Below are 23,982 nucleotides of genomic sequence, written 5' to 3' on the forward strand. Positions count from 1 at the left end.
GTACCTCAAGAAAAACCAGCCACTTCAGATAAATTTCACTTCAAATATCTATGTACATATTGTACAGTTCTAATCATGTACATTTCTTACAGGCCAAAATTTCACTCGTACACTCAAATCAGCTCGCCCCGGTATGAAAAAGTTGGGGGAAAATTTTTTTTAAAAAAAAAAAAAATTTATGCCGAAACTGCATTATATTCACAAGATTTCTGTAAAAAAAACAACCTGCCTAGTCTTCATCAAGGATTGATACTGCTTCTACTTGGCTATCTTGGAGAAAACTCCAAACTCATTGTCAGTACATGATGTTGATTTCTTGGCATGCTTTGCTTGGTGCTGTTCACAGAGAATTGCAGGAGATCTGTCGTGATGATATCATAATGCAGCACCGCTAAAATCGTGTTCAAGATCTCAAGGATCCAATTTCAAGTGATTCATGCCCAAATTTTCACATCAAAGGGAGATAAGCTCCTCCATGCCCTTTCCTCAAGACAAGTGGCCCAGCATTTTCAGGAACCTTATCCAACGCATTGTTACATGAATCAATAACATCAATAAACCCGGTGGCTGTCGTAGCCAACTGCAGCCGCAACCTCAAGTCCCTAGTCCTTTTCAGCAAACATCTGAATGACCTACCAAGGTACTTCGCCCACTCAGCTGGCAGCCCTCCGCCTGTCAGCCACACGGAAAACTGGGATTGGTCCCACCTGGCAGCAACCTCAGCCCTATAAAATCTTGCAAGCTCAACAAGCATTGAGGGCTGGAGAGGGAGTACAGCAACAAACTCGGCCATAAACTGTTCAGTGAGTTCTGGTTTGAGCATTTGGTTCCAAAGCACCAGGGCCCACTCGCTTGGCTGGTTAAGACCATAGGCTTCAGCAACGACTAGTGCCTCTTGGAAACGAGATTGCTCAACTAGTGCTCTTCGTGCATTAGTTTCAGAAAGATTGAGCCATTGCAAATCTGGCATTCGAATCTGAAGAGAGAGGAGTGATGCCTGAGCGCAAGCTTTGCGTGTTTTATTGCCAGCATCAATGGAGGAGTGAACTTCAGCAGCTTCAATAAAATACCGCATAGATTCCAGTAGATCATCAGTCTGATCTTTGTCATAACGGAGGAACCATTGATGAGAAGATTGCTCTGCACGTGACTCCAGGAGAGCAGCAGTTTCGTGCTTCATGTCAAAGTGATTATAAACCTGAAAGAAAGCCGGGAACAGGATATCAAGCTTTTCAGATGTACCAATTGCAAGAAATGGAGAATCAGATGTTTTCAATTGGTGAAGAAATGAAATGGATAGGGAGAGAAGCTGAACCAACAATTGCAATGAAACAACAGAAACTGCAATTTACTTTATGCTAATAATTAGCTTATCTTTAAGAAGATTATAAATAATTACCATGGCAAATGCATCTAGATCATGGGGGTTGAATTGCTGGAGTGACGTAAGAACAGCCATACGAAATCCTCTAACTGCTTCAGCGGTGCCTGTATTTGCATCTGCAGCAGCAGAATACTTTTGAAGAAGAAGATCAAGTTGACCATTTTCAATAAGGATTCCGAGTATGAAATTCAGCGCATGGAAATTTCCGACTCCAGTTATTAAACGAGCCAAGCACGTGAAATCACCCTCAGATACATAAGCTTCTACCCTGGTTGCTGCAAGAGCTACAAGAACATCAACACCATCCAGGCATGCTGATGACTTGTAGAAGTGGTGGGACAGTATCAGAAGCTCAACCTGAAAAATCAGTTCCAAATAATTAAATGTTGACCCCCCTCTGGCATAGGAACCCTTTTTAAAATTTTTTTCTTCATCAATCTCAAAGTAAGGTACACTTAATACCTTCAAGGTCACTTACAAGAAACAAGTCAAAGAATTCAAGCTTTTAGAACTATGAACTTTTGATTATTTGTCAAACTACAAGTGCTGTACTTTGTGGTGAAGACTTATCTTTAAGTCCATTTCTTTCCTGTTTAAATATGAACTTCACAATTTACTGACAATCTGACAGAATCTTTGAAGCATGTTGACACTCAGTAATTTCTCAGCAAATTACCTACTCCTGTGCTGCACTTCAGCAAAGTCTATGTAGTGCTAGTTCTTCATGTGTTAAATATTAGACATACTGTCTACAGGCCCAGCAATAAGAACAGTAACAGGATTTATGGTAACAGAAACATATTGACAAAGGTGTCAATAACAATCTAAATAGAATTCAAAGCTTAGCAAAAGGAGGAACATGGAAAAGGTACTCTCTTTTACTACATTTATCTATCTTGCAAATACAGCTGAAAGAACATTTGAGGAATGAGGTGATTATTATTCAACAAACAACACTAACAACCCCTTGGCCAGGCATCCCCGCCCCCGTGGGCAAAAAAAAAAATCTTTTTTTTTTCCAGTTGTGTAGGAGAAAAGCAGGATTCTAACATGCTTCTTATAAGGGAAGAATTGATGTGAAATATATGACGTTCAGTTTCTCCTCTTTTTCACACCCAAAATAGACAAATAACTTGGTCAAATACTACTGACTTCCATAAAATGAGGAAGGGTGAAAGTAGAGAATGAAAAGAGGCTCAAGCCAAGCATGGAAAAAACACCATTTAAATCACCTGAAACTTGACTGAGAGGACACCGCACAAATAATTCAATAAAGAGACAGTGCCAACAAGTTGTTCAATAAGGATGTAGATCTTCCATTCACCAAAACTTAAAAAAAGAGGTTAACGCGCTAATTGCGATGATTTTATTCAGATGATCACACCTTGTTAATTCAATCCATAACCCATGAAACAAATATTACATCCTTATATCTAGTCGCAAAATTGATGATTGTATCTTGGCAGCTTAGACCATAGGCCATCAAGTTTCACAAAGCAAAGCTCCAACATGTCAAAGTTTAGTTGCAACAGTCCTCCAACTTCAAATGAATTTATGCGCTCAATAGTATTCCTATCAATACTAAACTAACTGAACATTTCAGAATGAGAAAATAAGGAAACAAATAAGGACGCGAAAAAGAATTTGACTAATTAAAAGGTAATTTAGAAGGGGAAAACATCAACATCCAAAGATAACACAGTATTTCATTTTTAGACTGGAGGTAGTTATTGCATATCAGATTATCATCCAAAATTAAGCTCACAAATCTAAAGGGAACTTTTATATTGTTTATGCAGAAGAAGCTAAAAATAACAACAATTCGCATGCCAAAAAAAAAAAAAGAGGAAACCATTAAAAGACCAGAGCTGAGGATGAATAAAGTTTCCGTGTCACTATACTTGGCTAAAAACTTCCACCTATGACCCAGACTCCAACTATTCTATTGAACGTAAAGTAAAACATTAGCAAGACACCATCCATCTTGTTAGTCATTATACACACTTTGAAAACCAAAATTTTAGTGGACTAGGACTAGGAACTATTCTATTGAATGCAAAGTAAAACATTACCAAGACACCATCCATCTTGTTAGTCATTATACACACTTTGAAAACCAAAATTTTAGTGAACTAGGACTAGGAATGTTCCTTATTGCCCCACATCAGATTTTGCCAATTATTACACATTCAATTTGCAACCAGCACAATCCCTAATCTTTCAGTTTTAAGCAATTTAATTAGATACAAGGGATACTGAGGTAAAAGAAGAAAAGACAAACAGTTGCCATACTACCTCACAGGCATGTGGTATTTCTTGCCCAGTGATCACCAAACGCATCAACGCATGGCCAATTTCTGGTTCTGAGGGACAAAGCTCGGCCCACTTCAAGAAGTCTGAAAATCTCCACAACAAAGGAGCAGGTCCTTCCTCCTTCTGGGAATCCATGTATCCACCACGATGTGCAGCTAATAAGCCCTAATTCAACAACAAACATAAATAGACTTTTCAATAAAAGTGCCAGACATCATAAACTTCCACCAAAAACAAAAATAACTTGACAAAGGATCAGTAAATAATTATAAAATTAAAATTCAACTTCCAAAATCCCTGTTCAGACTTATTTCAACCAAAACAAGACAAAGCTTACATAGCCCTTAGCAGATGCCAAAGATCTATTCTAGGATGTTAATTGAACATCTACACACTAAGAAGGACAAACCATAAAAAACACACAGACCTTTAAAAAGGATTCTGCAAGAACATGAGCAATACTAGAAGCTGGCATAGAATGCGTTTGCACAAGGAGATTTGCTTCTTCAAATGAATCTTGTGCTTTGAGAGTAAGAAGCTGCAATAGTTCAATTGGCTGCTTATCAAATGCTTCTGAAAATGACAGACCTAAAACATTTGCAGCCTTTACAACAGCCACAATTCTCTTACAAACTCCTCGCCCACGGCCTTCAGCGAGTATGGCTGCTAGACCATCCAATACCTACCTCAGATAATTTTTATTAGCATTAAAAAATTGTCCTATGCAAACAACTTAAATTGAAGTAACTAGCATTTAAGTATTGTCTAAAGCCATTGAATAACATAAATTGAAAAGTGGAAAACAAAATTATGCAGTACCTGAAGTGGCTCAATCACTTGATGATTAGCCACGAAATTGTTAGACTGTATCACAGAGCGCACTTCATCATCCAATAGCAAGACAGACATTTTGTTGTTTGGAGTTGAGAGAGCAGCCAGCTTCAAAGCAGCATCCAAGACAACAAATTCATATGGAATTTGACCTGGAGACAACTTATGTTGCAGCTGTCGGGCAGCTGCAATTTGTCCAAACTCCAACAATGAAAGAACGGCTCTTTCCAGCTCTGCAGGTCCAACTCCTTCCTCCCACCTTGAAAGGGATGCTTCAAATTTAAAGTTGTCATCCACTAATTGTGAATCATCTCTGTGACTCTGGGAGAAGAAGACACTTTCAAACTCATTGCTTTTATCCACTGCATCATTTAAAGGCCGTCTTGATTGCACAAAGCCCTTGGCTCTCCTTTTTGCCTTGCTGTTCCCTCCGGTGGAAGCCATAAAGTCGTCTACTAATGCTTGATGGGTCTTTAATTGTGTCTGATTATTCTCCCTGAAGTCACTTCTGTCTACACTTTTCATTTTCATTGAATTCAAATGATTGTCAATCTTTGTGATGATGTCTGCAGTATGATCCATAATGCTGGAGCTCTTCCCAATCCCAAGTTCCCTACCACAATTGCTCTGGGGGAAATCCCCCTCACTTTTCACCTGAGCTTCTGACTCTACAGCTAGAAGCCACACTTTAGTCTCAATCTCTCGCAGAAGGTTTAGAGGACATGCCCTGTAAAATTAGTCAGTCAGAATATAATTTTATGCAAGGTATGTAGCATAAGTTGTTCCTTACAGACACTTACTGATTAGACCGAGTTATTGTTCCACTCAACCATTGCAAAGAAAGCAGCAATAGTCCATGAAGCTCTCTTGCTGGGAGATCTTTCTCTGCTGCCTCTGCATGTTTGAGGAAAAATAACCCTGCCTACAGAGCAACAGTAGAAAATCAAATTGACTGAAGACGAAAAAATTTGTGTAAAACAGCAGGTGCTTTGTTTCTACTCATTCAAGAGAAGAAATAAAGACAGGGCAAAAGCGAAGATGCAATGACTTCAAAATAGTGGAAAGGACGATGCTAACTTACGCATCTAGTACGTGTAAATAAATAAATAAACAAACCTGTGATGCTGGGAAGGAGTATCTGATAAAAAGTGTTTGACAGTGGCCCCACAAAGCAACCCTCTCTTCTGGGACATCCCAAAGGAACTCCTTCCATTCTGCCACCATGGATTCAGCCTAGATCCATGTGCACAAGAAAATATGCAGAGTTCACATCAAAATTGACGCATGATCTAACTCTATACTAGAAAGAAAATGCAGTTTCACAAAGAATGGGAACCCTTCAATTAAGTCATGAAGAGAGCTGAAAGTATCAAGTTTTGTGCTGGCATGCAAAATAACAGGCAACATAATGGATCCCTAGTAAAATAGAGCAGAATTTGTTAGGGCACCTAAATGAGCTATATGGTACTTTAGAACATGAATTGTTGAAACAGCCAAGTTCAAGATATAAGGTTATAATAATTAATAATGGCAGACCATAACACACGAGGTGACTCAGGTCCTGAATTAATTCAACATTGGATAGTGGTTTTTATGAATAACTTACAACTTATGGACAGAACATCGGTTCTTGGAAATAGACTCATCGAATTTACCAACTCCAACAAGCTAAAAACATTCTGAGTCAGGTGTTTTCATGCCTTCTCCTAGAAATGCCCTGTTTCTGACCACTCTCTACCTAACAGATCTCCTTTTTAGCTAAAAAACAGTACACATGCAGTTCCTTGACATAAACAAGATAATCCAACAAAAGTAAAATCAACTTTAGTCTACCACAGGCTATCCAATAAGTTTAGAGTCAAGGATAGACCTAAAAGGAATGGAGGGCTCTTAAATGGTGGAATTGGGACAATCACTTTTAGGAGAGTCATTACAGAACATGCATTAGTGTCATGTAGAGCCCACAAGTTTCATTTGTAAGAGCAACATAACTTACTATTTCCTGAAGAATACCCGAGAGAAATAAAAGCTAAAATGCCAACTTTTGACAAATCAATGGGAAAAGCTTCACAATATATGCCGTGAAAGCCAATTCACCAGTTTTTGGCAGTTTTAAGTGAATAGTACATGATACTCCCATGACCAAAAAAAAACAGAAAAGCAAACCTCAGCTGCAAGCAGGTAGAAGACCTTGTTCAAAAAGTATAGGCAAAAAACAAAATCATAGATGATATTAATGTGGAATAAAAGCTTTGTGAAGCAAATAAATACCTGCATTTCAGTAACATGGTGTATAACAGACTTCCAAGATCCACCACTAGCCTCCAGTTGCTTGGCCCAATTGCGTGCCTGCTCCCAACAACCATTCTTTATTAATGCTGCTAGCAGGGAAGCATCATCTAGCGTCTCATTTCCAAGATGGAGGCCATCATCTTTACGTAGTGAAGGTTCTGCAAGGTTTATTTTCCAATAAAGTCGCCGATAATATGTTGCAGCAGATCCATCATCACCAAAGTCAGTCGCAGCGAGAAGTTGTAATAAGCATCTTTTCTCATAAGGTGAAGGGCACATCGAAAGCATCGCATCAGCTGCTTTCACAGCTATGGAACTTATCCACGAGCTCCCTGTTGGTCCTTCCCTTGCAAAATTTGTTTGTGTCTGAGAAGGTTCTTCCTTAATTCTGGCAGAAAAGGACCCTAGATGTGCTGAAGCTTCTGAAAGGCGCATTTGAGAAAATGCCTGCAAGTTATAGCATACACAAATAATAGAAAAAAAAAACAGAAATATTAAAGTTCTAGCTACATTTTCATGCTCAGAGATCCAATGAAAGCTACAAAGAACTTTTTGAGCCCAATACAGAGACATTTTCAATCAATTTTTTCTCATATAAGATTAGTTTGAAGAAGTTCGTGTCTGGTTAAAGGTTTATGGATTGCACAAAGAGCTCATTTCTTTATTATCCCTAATCATCAATCCACGATATCTGGTTATTTTGCATAAAGTGTTAGGTCAGTGTCTTCATCAATTGCTGTTAAGCAGCTTGAAATCCTATAGTGGAATAACATTTAGAAACAAAATTAATCATCCTAACACAATGAAGCTGTCCAAATGCAAAACCACATATTTATCATTATTGATACTGAGACAAAGACCCGCTAATTTGTCAATGATTCAGATCATCACAATGATGATCGCTAGACTGTAAACACATTTGAAACTCTTCCTTTTGTGCTACAAAATTTAAGCCAATACAATAGTTCAGAGATACACTTCAAAAATATTTCAAATCTGAAATGTCCTGGCAGTGTGTGGAAAAAAGTAGCCATTTAGATGGATAGCAGGCCACATCATGAGAAAGAGATGCAATTTCCTTTTGAGCATACAAGATAAATCAGCACCAGCAACGTACACAGGTTGTATATGGAGTTGGAACTTATTTTTATTATTTGAAAAATAAAAATCAGTGCTGTAATGAAACAGTGTCGATATAAATATAAATAATACTGCAATAATTCAGAAATCTGGCTAAGTTCCCTTTATGGGCAGTGGAAATTTATTGGAAAGAAATTGGACTAAGCAGATTTGTGTCAACCTTTTTTTTTTGTTTTGGGTTTGAAGAAAACCACCTGAGACAGCAAGGGGTTTGGCAGACCCCAACCAGTTTTACTAGAAAACAAAGGTGCCTTAATGCCTTACCTCAAAAAACTGCACTAAGAAGTAATTCGAAATGCAAAGCAACTTACACATACCTGAAGTGCACGGATAAAAGGTAAGAGAGAACAGGATGGCAGGAATATCTCAAATGCCTTCAGCAATGGAAGGAACAGGTGTTGTTCACACAGAACAGCGACCATTCTCAAAAGGGAATTAACTACTTCATCAGAATTAGATGACACGGTTACATCTTCATCAATTTTTTGTCCCCTTTCCTCTTCAGGCATGATTTCTTCAAACTTTGCACCGCCAGAAGTGGTAGATACATCAAAAGCTGTCAAAGACAATGAATTTTCCAACATGGGCTCAATAAGCCGTCTCCTTTTCTGACTTTTCCTGTTATAGTGAAATGTATGGGCTCTAGCAGCCACTGGCAGGGAATTAGTAGCCTCAACAGCTGCTCCAACGTTATTTGCAATCTGGGAAGCAATGTCATTAACTTTGATGGCAGAAGTCTCCCTGATTTAGAAAGCATACTAAATCAAATTCATATCCAAGTACACATGGAAAAATATCATTGGGAAGATTCATGATAAATCCTGAGAATACAAACTCTGTGCAGAAATTGGCATAATATAGTAATGGAAGCTTAAAGACAGTGTAGCAAGTGATATTTATATCAGGAAATGCATGTGTGAGCAAGTCTGTTTTATATACAGTAAAGAAGAGAGAGATAAATGCCACCTTGCTGCAGTTATTTCCAGCCAAATGGCCAGACATGACAAGGGAGATACATCTGGAAAACATGCTGCGATCATAGCCAAAATTGACCAGCTCAAGTTTTTGGCCTTCAAGAGAAGAGCTTCACCTGGATTATTAAGTTTCTCACATTCTGCTATTATACCAAAGAGTTCAACAGATGCATAAAGGTTTTCATCTGATATGAAAACTTCAAACTGTTGCCCAGCAATATCTGAATTTGGTGAATGAAAAACTCTTTTTCGTGATTGCATGCTTTTCAAAACTGTTAATATATGAATTTTCAGGCGTGGATCACTAAATTCCTTTGATGCCTGGAAATAGCAGATATCAAAAGTATTAGAGCAAATCATAAGATGTTACTAAATAGAACTGTAAACAGTTAAAAGGGACTTGAGGCATACAACTTGTATGACTGTTTCAAGAGGGTATCCTCCAACTTGAGCTTCTGATAGAAACCCAACCTGGCAGCAAAATACTTGAGATGTGACATCCGATGGAAAATAGATATTGATGTAAAACTAAGGCTATGACCACAAACTAGAGCATACCCAGTCATTATCTCTAGCTAAGCAAGCAAGATATTTGGTGCTTAAGGGCATCTGGTGCATCTGACAGAAAACCGTGACTAGATTCCACTTCTCGCTTGCAGCTTTCTGTTGAGACCTCAACTCAGTTCCATCACCACTACCAGTTACTAACCACGAACCACACGTCATCCCACCACCAAAAACTGGAAGACTTGCTTTTTCCAAATGTTGCAGGACCATCATGAGAGCTCTTGTTGGCAATTTTCCAGTGACATTGTTCTGGAGGTCTCTTTGCTTTACACAAATGGAAGATTCATTGCGAAGATAATCATCTGCCAATGCCCGAGCAAGAGATTCTGTTACATCTCCTTCAATAGATTTTGTATGTACAGCGGAACCCTTGGGCGAAAGTTCCACTGTTTGATTTCCATGATCACCAGATTTATAGAAAGAAGATATCCTTCTTAAAGCACCAACGTCAATTTGGAGGATGCTGGCAGACAAACCGCATAACTCCAAAAGAAGAGCACAAGAAGCCACTAACACTGAATCCTCAAAATGCAAAATGGCGAGGGGCACAACCTATACATACAAGTCGCAAACTCTATCATGAGTCAATAAGTGTTGCGCTACATGTAATTAGTTTTGTTATCTGAATATTACATATGCTTATGCGAGGATAATAAAATAGCTGAACCAATTGATCACACCCAAGTACTAATTCATCTGGCTTTTGTCCTTGCTTATGAAAATGGGTACCACAGAGCTGTGAGTTCGCACTTGGGCTTACACTTAAAAGCCAACTAACATCAATCCTGTGGTCGTGAAGTAGGGAGACTTCAGGTTCTAAAAATGAATGGGCCCTTGAAAGGAATGCCAGAAAAGTTTGCCCATACACGGCAAAATCCAGCACCTTATTCAAACTACCATACTATTTTTAGTAACATGAAGAACTATTAGAATAGCCCTGCCAAACTTGCATGTATTCTATTCCTATGGCATGAAGGAAAAACATGTTATGCATCTCAACATTGAAGGCATATGATATACTTGAAGTCCAATAATTTAAATGATGTCATGAGACCTACAATCTCCTTGACTCCTTAAACACTTTTATTCGATAACATTGTCAAACTTCAAGAACTGCCTTGATGACAAACTACTTACTACTTGTCAGGACAGCGGAAGAGTGAACTTCAAGATATAGGCATTAACCAAACAAAGGATAAAAAAATGTCCACTTAAAAATGCAATCACTTTTTTACATAAACAAAACAAACCACAAGTGATCCACACCGTTGAAAGAAGAGATTCCTCATTCTGAGATATAGGTGCAAGAAGTGCATGTAAATCTGACTGCACATTTGTTTGCCCAGGTACTGAGGTTCCAGAGGACCCTCTTTTTTCTGTATTCAGTTTTTGAACTCTCAAAGCAAGGAGATGATTAAAAGCAGCCAGTGCACGCCCACGATGCAAATGGTGCTCGAGACCAAGACCAGCTTCCTAATGCCAAGAGAAGCAACTAAGATGAGAAAAAATCCAAGAAACTTAAAAAAAAAAAAAAAAAAGGCAATTGGGGATCAGTTAACATTTGTAAACTGAAATAGAAGCTACTGAAAAGATTTCACAACATTTTCAAATTGCACTAGATATTTCATACAAGTTACAATTCTGATAAAAACATATTGAGAACCAAAAAAAAAAAAAAACATTTCCCTTTTTTCTTTTTCTTTTTTTTTTTTTGTCCTTACGAAATTCTTGTTAGTGGCATCCAATATTCAACCAGCTAAGTACGTAGGTTTTGGACAATCTCTTAACCAATTTCCCCTTTCCCCTGATTTAGAAGGAATTTCAAATGAAAGACAAAGGACTAGTAACTTTGTGACAGGTAACCAACAACATCCCCTTTTCTGATCATGTGATATGAAAAGCTTATAGGAGAGTTTCACTGTTCAGGGCTGGAAAGTTAGAAGGGAAATGGCAATTGGCTATCAGGGGACTCAGGTATTGTCAGTACCTATTGCTCGAGTAACACTGCAGACACATACATTAAAACAACACTTGTATGAACTAATACTACAAAGTTCCTTGAGCCTGTATTGTTAACTGCCGGGCCAAATGACATTTTTAAATTTCCCCAACTTCCGATTCCCGCCACACAATTTCGAAATGGTGGGATCTCCAACATGAATTGCCTACGCAATTGTTCTGGAAGGCAATTGCTGAGGCCCTCAATCCCAGAAATTAGGACCTCCCCTATATGGTAACAGTCAGGATAACCAATGTGCAATTCAGAATTTAGAAAGTAAAAAAGGTTAGATTTATTAATTGACCAGAAACCAAGACTTTATTGATCTAAGCAGAAACTCTTTGCAAGTCAAAATTGGAAACTCAAAAGCACAAGAACATTATATACAATAAAACAGAAAATGAAGAGCTCGCCTCGCCTCGCCTCACCTCCGAGGAAGAAGCACAAAGTTGTTCTTCAATATGCTTCTGGATAGCAGCTTCCCATGACATGGCACTGATATTGGGATCATCCAAATCCCTTGGCCAATAGGATTCTCCTATTGGCAAATCTGCCATGGATTGCCAACCAAGAGGACCCTGCCATGACGTGTAGAAAAATATCACTTTTCCATGCACTTATCCAAACACAACAATCATGTAAAAGTGATCCAAGTACCAAAAAAGATGACTCATTATAACTTATTTAAGAAGACAATTGCATCTATCTTATTCAAGAACAAACTACTAATGACTACTGCAAAGTTCATGACTGTAGCTTTGCCAGCAAAGATAACAATCTAGATTAACTAGATGGCTCTCCGTAAGCAGAATGAGACAGAATAAAATTTCTCAAGTAACCTGTATATATAGCTGAATCAATCTCCGTACACCCTTGGGAAACCAGCACGGAAGCATCTGTAGAAGTGAAGTATCCCGTCCAGAAGAGAATAATATGTTCTCCCGCCAATTCAAATAGTGCAGCAAATCAGAATAACCAGACACTGAATATCAGACAAACAATTAGGTGACCAGAGGATCTGTTTGGTAATGGTGTTTCTCTTAAAAAAAAGTTTCTAAGATACAAGTCTACAGCAACATCTCACAAAATACCCAAAAAAATCCCAGAACCACCCAAAAAACAAACCAACACAACCTTTTCTCCCTCCACAACAATCACCACCCTTTCACTCCTCCCCCCCCCACCCCCAACCTCTCTCGCCACCTCCCCCCTCTATCCTCCCCTTTCCCTTCCTCCTCCATTCCCTCTTCTCCCCTCCCCATCCCCTCTTTCACCAACCCCAATGCCCCACCACCCCAATCTGGTCAGATTGCATTACCTTGTAGTTTAGAACCAAACATGTTGCAACTGGGATCTTGTCCAAAACATGCTGCCAGAAGAGTGCGCCACAGTGTAGGGAAACACTGCAGAGCTGGCCTAAGGTTCTCCAGAGTGCACTGCCCAGAACTAAAGTGCCTGTTAATGCTCCCACTACTCAGACACTCTTGAATTGGAACAGGTGCATACATTAAGGTTGCTAAAGCTGCCATTTCTCCGGCTCCTTCAGCAATGTCATCCACAGTACGCATTATGTCATCAACATCTAGTACACCGATATTGTTACCAGGAAGAAAATTGTGCGATGCTACAGCACGCGCATTACAGAATGATGCTTCATATTCCTTTCCCTTGACCCTTTGAAAGAGCAATAATTTTGCCCACTGATTGTCTCCCTATGGAAAGCAATGCATTCACTATATTAGCATGAATAAAGGCACATTTACAAAGTATGATAAAAAGAGAAACCTAAGATGTCAGCTAGAAATTATCTTCCATTCCTCTTAATGCAAAATGGGGTTTAAGCACGAGTTCTACAAGCCAGAAAGAGAAAACACATCGTCAAAATGCTAAATATAACTAGAATCTGAAAGCCAAACATAACGGTATCATTATGGATGGGAGTGGGAAGTTTAACAAACCATAACAATCAAACTATGAAATATGCTTCCAAGAAAACTTGAGCATTTTCCATCATTAATTACCACATGGTTCTTAAAAGTTACGATAAATGAGATTGGAATCTTAATAATACGTTAATGATAAGGAATGATATTAGCTTCATCAATTCCCACGCTCTGAAAAGAAAAGGATATATAGCAAAAGCTCTTTTAATATGGGTGACTTTTACTACACTGAAAAGAAGCCCTGTCAGCCTCATGATTGTGAGAACTTATTTTGCTAGACTTTCATGAAAGCACAATTTCTATAGTAAACCAAACTCCTAAAATCTGAATATCTTTAGTGCAGCTCTTAATCTTTAAATGGTCAAAAAAGAAATTAACAGTCATTGAAAAGTTCATGTGGATGAAAGCTTAGCAACAAAGTTGTGCAATGACATAAATAATACCCCAAATGTTAATTTGGGTCCACGTACTGCAGCATCCAGCACCAAAGAAAGAGAATCTTGATCTACTGCCAATTTGTGGTGGTCCAAATAAATATCCAAGAGATTCAGGAGGTTACATTGTGCACAGAATTGCACCATAAGTTTGTGTAAAGCAAGGATAGCACCGGGATGAAATGTAGCATCAGTAACTGAAAGCACAAACTCTGTCAAGCCCTCACCCGACTCCTCCAGGGTTGAAGAACCATGTAGGTCAAATATGAAACCTGACCGTGCTAGAATAGGCACTATCTCTGCAGTCCCTTCCCAATAATCCTTCAAAAACACAAATTTCTTAGCAAGCTGCTGCTCCATAAGCATTCTTAGCCACATGGAGCACATATCATTGGTTGGAAACCTGAAAATCTTAATGTTTGGGACATTCATGCACGCACCATCCAGTTCATCAAGTGAACATACGTAATTGGCATAGTCAGGGATTTCCCGGCCATATTCAACCACTGAATCAGAGTGCATAGAGTCCAGTCTAATGCTTAGTGCCCCACCAGATAATGCATATGATGGAATCACCTCTAAGAGCATTGAAACCTGCATCCAGTCATTGTGGCCCATGTAGTACTCAAGCTGTGATTCCCACAAAGTGTTAACACCCATAAGAAAAGGTTGATCCAGCACTACCTGCACAAAAAGAGTAGTATTAGCTCATCGTTGAATTCAAATATTTGTCAAAATAAAACCTAGTCAATCATGTATAAATAACTCAACTGCTCTACAACAAGAAAACAGAATGTGACAAGGCTACAGCAACAAAATAACACAAGCAGTAAAGAGATTGCAGTGCTTTGGAGAAAGAAGGCAACCACAGCATAATATCCTCTGTTATTTATTTAACAACAGGGGAGGGAAGAGGCAACAAAACTTCCACATATTTTCCCTTCCTTTTCTCTTATATGGGGCACTTTTCTGTGAAAGGATCAAAGAAGAAAAAGAGGTGTACAAGTTCAGCTCTAGACACCTAAAGCTTAGCTGGAGTCCTGCCAAGGTAGGAATTATGTCAAATCAGTAGAAACTATTACAGCAGTTACCAAACAAAATTGACCTGCATTTCTAACAACCAGCACCAGAAGTTCATCTTTCCTTTAACAATAAAATGATACATGTTATATTATGCACTAACCCTTCTGAATGTAAACAAAAAGCCCATCTCAGAGCCTGTGCCACCACGAAAGGCCACTTGAACCATTTGCATTGATGCTCATACTATGCAATGCTTTGGAGAAAATACAATATGCCAGATCAAAAGACACAGCAACTTCTGTTCTTTAAATACATATACTCAAATTATGCTCTTCAGAGGGAAAACATAGTACCCATCAGGAAGCATAAAGTATTATCAATAATTTATAGCAAATGCCTTACACGATCAATGGTAATTTGATCCCAGACATCAGACCATACAGCCGCAGCAGTCCAGTACCCAGCATGACAGCTGTCATCATCAACCTCAGGAGGAACAGGATGTCCATTTATGCTTGTCCAGGATCCCAACACAGCCCCGTCAATATCACCACATGCAATTATAAGATCCTTATGTAGCGGATGCAATACTCTGAAACTGATTCCCTCTGATGTATTTCTGCAAGATTCCTGCTTCAACTCATTCCACCGAGTGCTGAATGAGTTCCAAAAACTACTGCAAGGGTACACCCTCTTTTCGTAAAACAACCTAGTGTCAGCTCAAAAATATTCCCTTGTGTAAAATCTCAATGCCTGTAATAGGAATATAACTAAACTGTTCCACATACCTCAATAAGTGATATCCTCTCCAATATGTTCCACTCACGCAGTCCAAGATAGCCATATAATTTCATCTCCTCGGCCAATTGCGAACGAAGAGATCTCCTAAGAGTCCCGAAAAGCAACTGTCTAAGGCTAGATTCAATATCTTCACCAAGCTTTTGCAAAGTTGCTACAGCAAGAGATGTCTCTCCCTACCCATCAAAGCGCCAAAAGTATTATTACCAAAAAAGGACGGGCAGAAAAAGTAATCCTAATTTTCTTTTAACTCAATTCAGATACCTACAAAGCATTAATGGCTTACCTTGAGTAATAACTCATAAACAATGGCTCTTCCCACATCACGAACTTCATTAAATGTGTCATGTGTATCTTGCTCAGTGAAAAATTCTCTTGAACGAAGAAGATGCAATTTAAGAACTGCCAAAGGAAGTCGACCAGAAACTAAGGCATCTCTGACTATAGTCTTAAGGTCCAAATTATCCAATTCCCAACGTGCAATCATATCTTTCGGATTCTCTGGGGTAAAAATTCTTTTTCCAAGACCGCTTCCTTCAGAAACAAGAGATGTTTCATTGTTCAATGTGTCCATGGGGATCAAAGCCAAATTTTCTGCATTTTCAGATGCAGGAAGCACAGATTCATGATGGCTTGCAGCAGCCAACAATGATGCATCCCCAGAAGGAACTGAAATCTTGGATTCATCCTCCACAAGATCATCCATAACCTGTAAGGCGTTCGGACCATCCACCTTGAACATCAGGAAATATATACATCATTCTACATAGTACACAAGAAGTCAATTCACCTGAATTCAGCATAAGCTGCAGAACACAAACCATACCATTCCATGACCTAGCCGTCTGAATTTGGTAGTCAGTCGCATCTGTAAATCTCTGATGATCTCCAAATAGTGAGCCATATCTGACATCCTCCTCAAATGTTCTGATCCATCATCACCTGCTGCAGGTAGAATGGGAAATTCTTGGACATCTCTTACATTCTGATCCAAAAGTTCCTTCTGCTGATGTAATAAACCATAATTGCGTATCATCTTGATTCCAAAGCTGGATGCCAGTGCAAGGAGCCTGTATCACAATCTAACCATCAAAAACATAACTCCACACATTATCGGAACAACAAATGAACAGTAAGATCGTATTGGGAGTAGAAATGACCAAAGACCATAAGAAGAGAAAGGTTGGCTTCTCCAGTTTGTAAAGTTCAAAAGGGAGTGAAAAAAATAATGCAAAGATGAAGCTTTCTGTCCTAAGCTTTACTATCTGCCAAAATGTTGGAATAAGGGGAGAGAAAGTATAGAAAATTCCAAGTAGAGAAGCATCATACCTTGATGCAGCAGAAATCTCATTATCATTACTAACTTTCTCCAACATTAGATAAACAGCAGCAAAGATCAATCTCAAGATGCCCTCTTCAGCAAGATGGATAACAGCGAGCATTTCCAGAGAACTGCTCACCAATGAAGAAGCACAATCAAGCTCCAAACAATCTATTAAAGGCAAGTACATTTTGAGATAAATTTAGCTAGAAACATGACGTTACATTAAGCAATAACCGAGCCAAAATATAAAACATAAAGCATTAAGCAGATCTACAATCCGTCTTCAATTACTAGACCTCATACTTATTACCATTAAACAGGCTACCATTTGGAAAATCCTAATTTAGCATACAGAGTTCTACATCCATGCAAAAAGTTACCAGCATAATCATATTTAAAATATACCAGCTGCCACTAGCACAAAGGAGTGAAGCCTATGCACCTCTAGTGTGTGTGCGTGTCAGAGACAGAGAGAGAGACAGACAGAGGGAGAGAGAGGAAGAGAGAGAGAGAGAGGCAGAGACAGAGAAAGGCTTTGATCTTTGAAAAGACTCATTTCCCAGCTCTGATTGAGCAACGTAATTATCCTGTCCTAGTTCTTAATCATGGCATAAACTCCAAAGCTTCTAAAAGATTTGGAGACAATTTTGAATTATCAATTGGGAGAACAAAAAGGACCCACTTTATAAGGTTTCCAAACAAACAAATGTACCGAGGAAAGACTGCCAACTACCAGAACAAAATAAGCTGCACTTATGGCACCGATAATCTTTTTTATCATATCTACCAAATGCAATCATCTGATGGCAGACATAACATTAGTTCAACTCCAAAGCACAAAAATCCTCAGAAAACTAATCAAACTTTTTCTATGTGAAGCAAACTGCCAAAAAAAAAAAAAATCTGAGCCAAAAAAATTGTTCCTCAGATCATTATTTTAACTGAATTCTGTTTTAAACTTCCCATAAGTTTGGCATTCTTGAGGATACTACAATATCTATAAAGTTTCACAACAAGAACAACTGTAAGCTAACTGAATCTTACTTTTCAATTTCCCCAAACTTCAGGTAATCCAGAGCCAGCTGCAAGCGCCTTATTCGGGAAGTTTTCAAGTCCCATCCTGAAACAATAGTGACAATTATGTAATGCATTACTTACTCAAGCCTTAACTTTCTATTAAAATGAGAGATTAGCCATCCAAAAACATGCTGGCAGCATGCATCCCAAAGAAGTTAAAAAGATACAAACTAGGAAAACCATAGTCAACTCAAAAGAGGAGTCCATATAAAGCATATTTCAGACTAAAAAACACATTCTGAATCGTAAAATAGTAGCACGTTCTGCGTTTAAAGAAGCTTTCAGAAGGCAAGCCATTGTACCATAATCTCGGTCCTGAAGAACATATTTTATTAACCCAAACATCCTAATTTGACTGTAAAAAACACATTCTCTGACTCGTAAAAAAACTAGCATGTTCTGCATTTAAAGAAACTTTCAGAAGGCAAGCTATTGTACCAGTAACTAATAAACCTCGGTCCTAAAAAACATATTTTATTACCCCAAACATCCTAATTTGACAACCAACAGATTAAGGTGTTTGTACTTGGTTGGGTTGCAAAAAAAAAAGAGAAGCAGCTATCAGGATACAAATATTTTTTTAAAAAAATGTTACCCAAAAACGTAGTCAATGTACAAAATATGCTAGGCCACTGCAAAAATGCAGGATATTGACAACCAATAGATTAAAGTGTTTGTAGTTTAGTTGGGGTGCAGGGAACCAGGGACCAGAACCACAGAGCAGCATAAAATGGTAGTGCCCATAGATGATTTTAACCTACATCATTTTATACATCCATACACACCCAGAAAAAAATTGATATAGATAATAGAAAACTTCGAAAGGATTTAGATGGGCCATCATTTACTGCCACTAAATCTGGTTGATTTCAACGGCTAGTTCACCAAGTCAATCAAACACATTCAACTCAAACAAAAAGTTCACCCACAAAAATTCCTACAATGAGCCACCTTTCAGTGCCATTCTCACATTCCTTTTTATTTATTTACTTGTCTCCTTTTTTCTTTGATTTTGTTCCCCATCTTCTCCTTTTTTGCTCTTTCCTATGCCTTCTTCCTCCACTGCCTTCACTGGATCGCCCAGCGGCCATCACTGCCAGTGCAAAGGCTCACGGCAAGCTCAATCCATCTGCCACTGTGACCAGCCACCAGCCAGCCAACCACCATAAAACCGAATACCATATGTTTGGCAAAACTCATTTTAAAGGCAGAATTCCTTCCCACTATCCAATGTGAAAAACCAACCAAAAGGCTACAAACCATAGACATAATACATGGTCACATATGCAAATCCATCACAAAACATCAAAGAATGTATACAAACAGGTTCATCTTAGTGCATATGATACTGAAAACTCTTCAATTGAAACCAAAGCCAACCAAAATAAACGTATCAAAAGCTTCACTACTTCAGAAATAAAAGTGAGGTAATTCTCATTACCACAAACTCAATTGAAAATTGGCTTATCTTTTAAAAGACAATAGCTGTTATTTGCAGAGGGTGTTGATTCAAGTTGCACATCTAATCCTCGAATTCTGAGATAAAGACCGAGCAGCCTTTTACCACATATAATTAATCATATATTCTTCCAAAATATTTCAGGAGAATCCAACCATTTGTATGATTCTGTTACCATTATCCTCTAGATGTCTGCATGAGTCACTGTGTACATTGGGTCTTATATATTTTCATCCATTATCAAATTAGACGAGGCCATATGCAGTCCATCACAAGCAAGAGCAAATGGGGGAATATCAAGAGTAGGGATACACGTACCTAGAATGATTGTCAAAATATCAAATCGTGTAGTCCTACACATTTCATGATCGTCAAGATTTACATTCTATTGACTGAAATTACATCTTATATATGGCTTTTGCATCAATAATTCCAATTTTTGAATTAGCTCTTCATTGCAAATGGCTAGTATTAAAGAACTTAATGTCGAATCTTTGTACTCAAGAATCAAGTACAAGGCAAAAAGATTTAAACCTAGACGCCTTCCACTTAAACTAAAAAAGGAAAAAAAAAATACGTGTAATATACCCTCTGCACATTCTCCACCACAATGCTACTTGATTAAACTCCACATATCATTTCATTTCCTCCTTAACAACCACTCACACTGTTGACTTCCTAGGCACATATCCAAATAAGCTGGCAAAACAACTAAGGAATCTTCCATATGCAAAAGTCAGATTCACAAGTTATGTTTTTCTTCTATCTTTTAAGCTATTATGTTGCAATGTTACAATCTTCTGATAGAAAAGTGAGCATTTCCATCTTCTACTTCCACTCTTTACCCATAAACTTGACTTTTAAAACAAAATATAAAAGTTTGACTTGTTAAGTGAACTTTTCACTTGTACTTGCCAAACCTACTACAGTAGGTCTTACCAATTTTCAAAAACTACAAAATCATGTACATCCATCCGTTCAGGGAACATGATAAAAATCAAAGATATCTAGCTTCCTCTAAAATACAAGATCTAAACAAACACGTAATGTTTTTCAGATCATACTCACAGCAATTAGTTGTACTTCCCAACGAAAGGAAATATTCATAACACCACAATGTAGACAGGGTATAACTTGCTTAAAATCTGAACAATATATGTGTAATAAACAATATGTTAATTCCAGTTCACAAAAGTATTACCATTTGCCTGGCACAATTGATCTGCCTCCACAGGGCCTTCGTATAACAGTACTCTATCCAGAACCTCCACCTTCCAAGGTGGCCAAGGATTTTTGGATATTTCAATTCCCAAACGTTCATCAATCTCAAGCTTAGTTCCAGTAGCAGGACTTAGATGTCGGTATCCAATAGCTTCAAGAGGAAAGAAACTCGAAGAAGCTAAGAGAGAAGGAAGAACAACTGAAAGACCATTCTCCGTCACCAAATATAGACAACCCTCGAAAACACAACCAATGGCCTCTTTGATAGAAGCTTCCCAACCTTGCCTTTTATACTCTCTCTCATCATTTATAGCAAAGTCCAAAAGCAAGTTCGAATGAACAATAAATTTGCTGTTTTCACGACAGTTGAATCTTTGAACAAGGCGAGTGATTCCAAAGGGAGAAAAACAAACAATATCATCTTCATTAGATCTATCAGTAGGAAGGAATATCTGTCTCATAAAACTTGATGGTAAATCAGAGCCAACAAGCTTCTTCTTATCTATTACCTGGGATGCAGCATGCTGACTACTTTTATACAAGTTAGATTTATCCCTTTGCTTCTTGGTATCACTTTCACTGGTTGCACTTGTATCATGATTTTCTGCCTTTACTCCAGACATGAAACTTTTATTTATGTCCAGTGAACTACTAACACTTTGGCATCCCAAAAGATCAGAAATATCCCTTTGACAGCCAATTTCAGCACTGGCCACCTCCCAGCCAGCCAATATTCCCATTCCTAACCATGGATAATCAGGAAGTGGTTTTTCAAAAGATTTTCGCATTCCCGGTATGTGGTCATTAACATGTATGACATACACTACACCAAATTCATCAACTACACCTAACAATGCAGAGTGTGAAACAATGTGAAGACTCCGAAACCTTCTTGTACCAGCAAAATTGCCAGTTTGATGAGATAATACAGCATCTTCCTTGTGATCCATATTGCATCCATTGTGTCTCAAAGCTAAGCCTTCTTCTGTTAGGGAACTTAAAGAAGGATGTAATCGACAAATATTCAAAAGATTCAGAGATGCAATATGCTCACCACTCATTGGACCATAAAAAGATATTAAGCCAGATTTCCTGAGACAAATAAGAAAACCAGGAGAGAGCTTGAAGTCTGTCCATTCCACTATACCAGGACCTTCATCAAGCTTGACTGAGCAAACCCATTGCATTCCCCACCTGACTAGCCTAGCCACAGCAATTACAAGATTACTCTCTTTTCCTCCAGATACATCAGGGTTGTTATGCCGTATAATTTCTATGGCAAAACCAACTAAACAATACGAATTGCTAGAAAAAACTCGTAAAATTTTGCAAGAACTGTCAATCCCACCAATTGCCGAGTCAGATGGAACAGAAGCGCCTTGTAATGTGCTAGTTGAACCTGCATCTGAATTTCTACACTCCCTGTTTCCACTATCTTGAACTGACACGGTGCAACTTTCTTTTTGGGTCAGCACAGGAGATTTATGAGAAACAAACTCCAAAATAGATAAATCATCACTGAAAATGCTAAATGAGATGATGTTGGCAGAAGGAGGAAATGATAACTTCTCCGGTAATCTAGTGCATAAGTGACCATCAGACTTCACTGTCTGAACTTTTGTTAAGAAAGTACGCAACCATCTTCTGGGAGCAACTAAGCTAGAAATGTCATCCTTTGGAGCTTCCATATAAGTACATAGTCCGCTCCTTTCACTACTACTGCTCTCACAAGAGGCAGCCCCAGAGGCTTCATCAGCCAATCTGGAGTCCTCTACACCCTCCATATTGTGCAAAACATCTAACGATGGTCCCCAATCCACCCACCCTCCTTGTAAAGTCTCACCTTCTTCCATGGGTCTCAACACTTCATCAGTTTTACAAGAATTAGAAAAAGCATGAACAGTAACTCCATGGTTGCCTGACACAAAAAGCAGTTCCCTAAATGAAGTCTCTTCGTGCTGCTTGTTCGTATCTCCACACAGACCCCAAGCCAAAGAATGTACATCACTTATATAATCACAACCACTCGGACCTGGAAGTTCCATTAATGGATCATTACTCAGGCCCACGTCCAATGCTGCAGAAGTGCCTAACGAATTCTCCCTCGAGTCCAACCCAGAAACTACCAAATGAGGATTCTTTAGATCTTCACAACGACTAATTTCAGTGTCCCTACTATATCTTGATTGCTCTGAAAAGTATCAATTGACAGAGGAAAAAAGAAATTAACTATTAGATCAACCATTAAATGCTAATTAACATAATTACCGACGAACACAAGCAATTCCTTTTTACCTTTAACTAGAGGAAGCAACAACGCTTCGCATTGGTACGTAAGCAATAATAAAAGCTCTCTTGATGGAGAAATAGAACCATTGCGAAACTCTGACAGGTTTCTTATTAATCGCTTTTCAGAGGGTCTCCAAGTATGCAATTGCAATATAGCCGGCCCCGCATCACCAACCCCATCAGATATAGCCATACCTTTACCGATCCTACAAAGTTAACTAAACTCATAAATTTTAAAAAATAATAATAAACAACAACAATGGAAATGATCATACAAAAATGAAACTCCTTTTTTGATATTAAAAAATTACAAAAAAATAAAAATATATAAACAGAACCTTACTTATGGGAAAAAATATATATACCAGCTTAAGAACTACAGAAAATTCGTAACAAATTTTAACTTCTCATTCTTTTTTTCTTACTTCATAAGATTTATCAAGCAGCTGAAATAATAGAAATACCAGTTAATTTAAGGACGATAAGAATCCAATAGACCTAATCTTTGATAATTTCCAATCAACAAACAAGGCCTTAACTCAGAAATAATCAAAACTACTTAAATTAAAATAAATTGGAAACAAAATTCGAATTTAAACACAAAAATATGAACAAAATGCATGGATAGAGAGGTTAGGGTTTGAATTTTGGAACCTGAAGTAGAGAAGTGGAGAATTTTTTTCAGTTTTGTTTACTTCTTCTCATGGTCTTGTCTTCTCTTCTCCTCTTTCACTTCCCTTATTCTTTTAATTCGAAAAAAGACAGAAAATGGAGGCACGAAAGATCGATGTCCTATTTGTTTCGAGTAAATTATGTTGTCGACCAAGAAAGCTTTGCATAATTATAAATTTGTCTGTTCTATATTCTGAAATTACTAGAATGTCCCTATTTCTGTCGGGTCAGCAAGAGTCGGA

The 23,982-nt window shown here is 38.2% G+C and overlaps 1 protein-coding gene across 5 annotated transcripts; it reads right to left on the reverse strand.

The window, feature by feature from the left end:
• Position 1: 1 nt before the first annotated feature.
• Positions 2–23,880, reverse strand: LOC113702174 (uncharacterized). 5 transcript variants are annotated; one of them, XM_072058923.1, is made up of 26 exons: positions 23,723–23,880; positions 23,075–23,286; positions 20,760–22,970; positions 18,067–18,142; positions 17,028–17,150; positions 16,525–16,768; positions 15,985–16,431; positions 15,689–15,874; positions 15,303–15,593; positions 13,914–14,561; positions 12,819–13,212; positions 12,340–12,482; positions 11,929–12,078; positions 10,768–10,974; positions 9,493–10,053; positions 9,346–9,405; positions 8,927–9,255; positions 8,278–8,701; positions 6,800–7,267; positions 5,645–5,761; positions 5,329–5,450; positions 4,517–5,255; positions 4,125–4,379; positions 3,680–3,862; positions 1,400–1,741; positions 2–1,198 (listed from the first exon to the last, which is right to left on the reverse strand). In XM_072058923.1, the coding sequence occupies exons 2-26, from the start codon at positions 23,259–23,261 to the stop codon at positions 449–451; spliced, it is 9,657 nt and encodes a 3,218-aa protein (XP_071915024.1). In that variant the 5' UTR covers positions 23,262–23,286; positions 23,723–23,880; the 3' UTR covers positions 2–448. The 5 variants fall into 5 exon arrangements, with proteins under 5 accessions (XP_071915024.1, XP_071915023.1, XP_027079011.2 ...); XM_072058922.1 differs by having other exon boundaries at positions 13,887–14,561; positions 15,985–16,407; positions 23,075–23,274; positions 23,723–23,862; XM_027223210.2 differs by having other exon boundaries at positions 23,075–23,274; positions 23,723–23,862.
• Between the last annotated feature and the right edge of the window lie 102 nt (positions 23,881–23,982).

The sequence above is a fragment of the Coffea arabica genome, chromosome 7e, assembly GCF_036785885.1.
Source record: "Coffea arabica cultivar ET-39 chromosome 7e, Coffea Arabica ET-39 HiFi, whole genome shotgun sequence".
Taxonomy (NCBI): domain Eukaryota; kingdom Viridiplantae; phylum Streptophyta; class Magnoliopsida; order Gentianales; family Rubiaceae; genus Coffea; species Coffea arabica.

Bases quoted from the DNA above. Each gene is read 5' to 3' on its own strand.
- LOC113702174 (XM_072058920.1), bottom strand. From the start codon at position 23,261: ATGGCTATATCTGATGGGGTTGGTGATGCGGGGCCGGCTATATTGCAA. The intron at 16,769-17,027 runs GTATGATGCTTC...ATTGTGATACAG, and splicing joins GAGATTTCTGCTGCATCAAG to GCTCCTTGCACTGGCATCCA. The intron at 7,268-8,277 runs GTATGTGTAAGT...TATAACTTGCAG, and splicing joins CTTTTATCCGTGCACTTCAG to GCATTTTCTCAAATGCGCCT.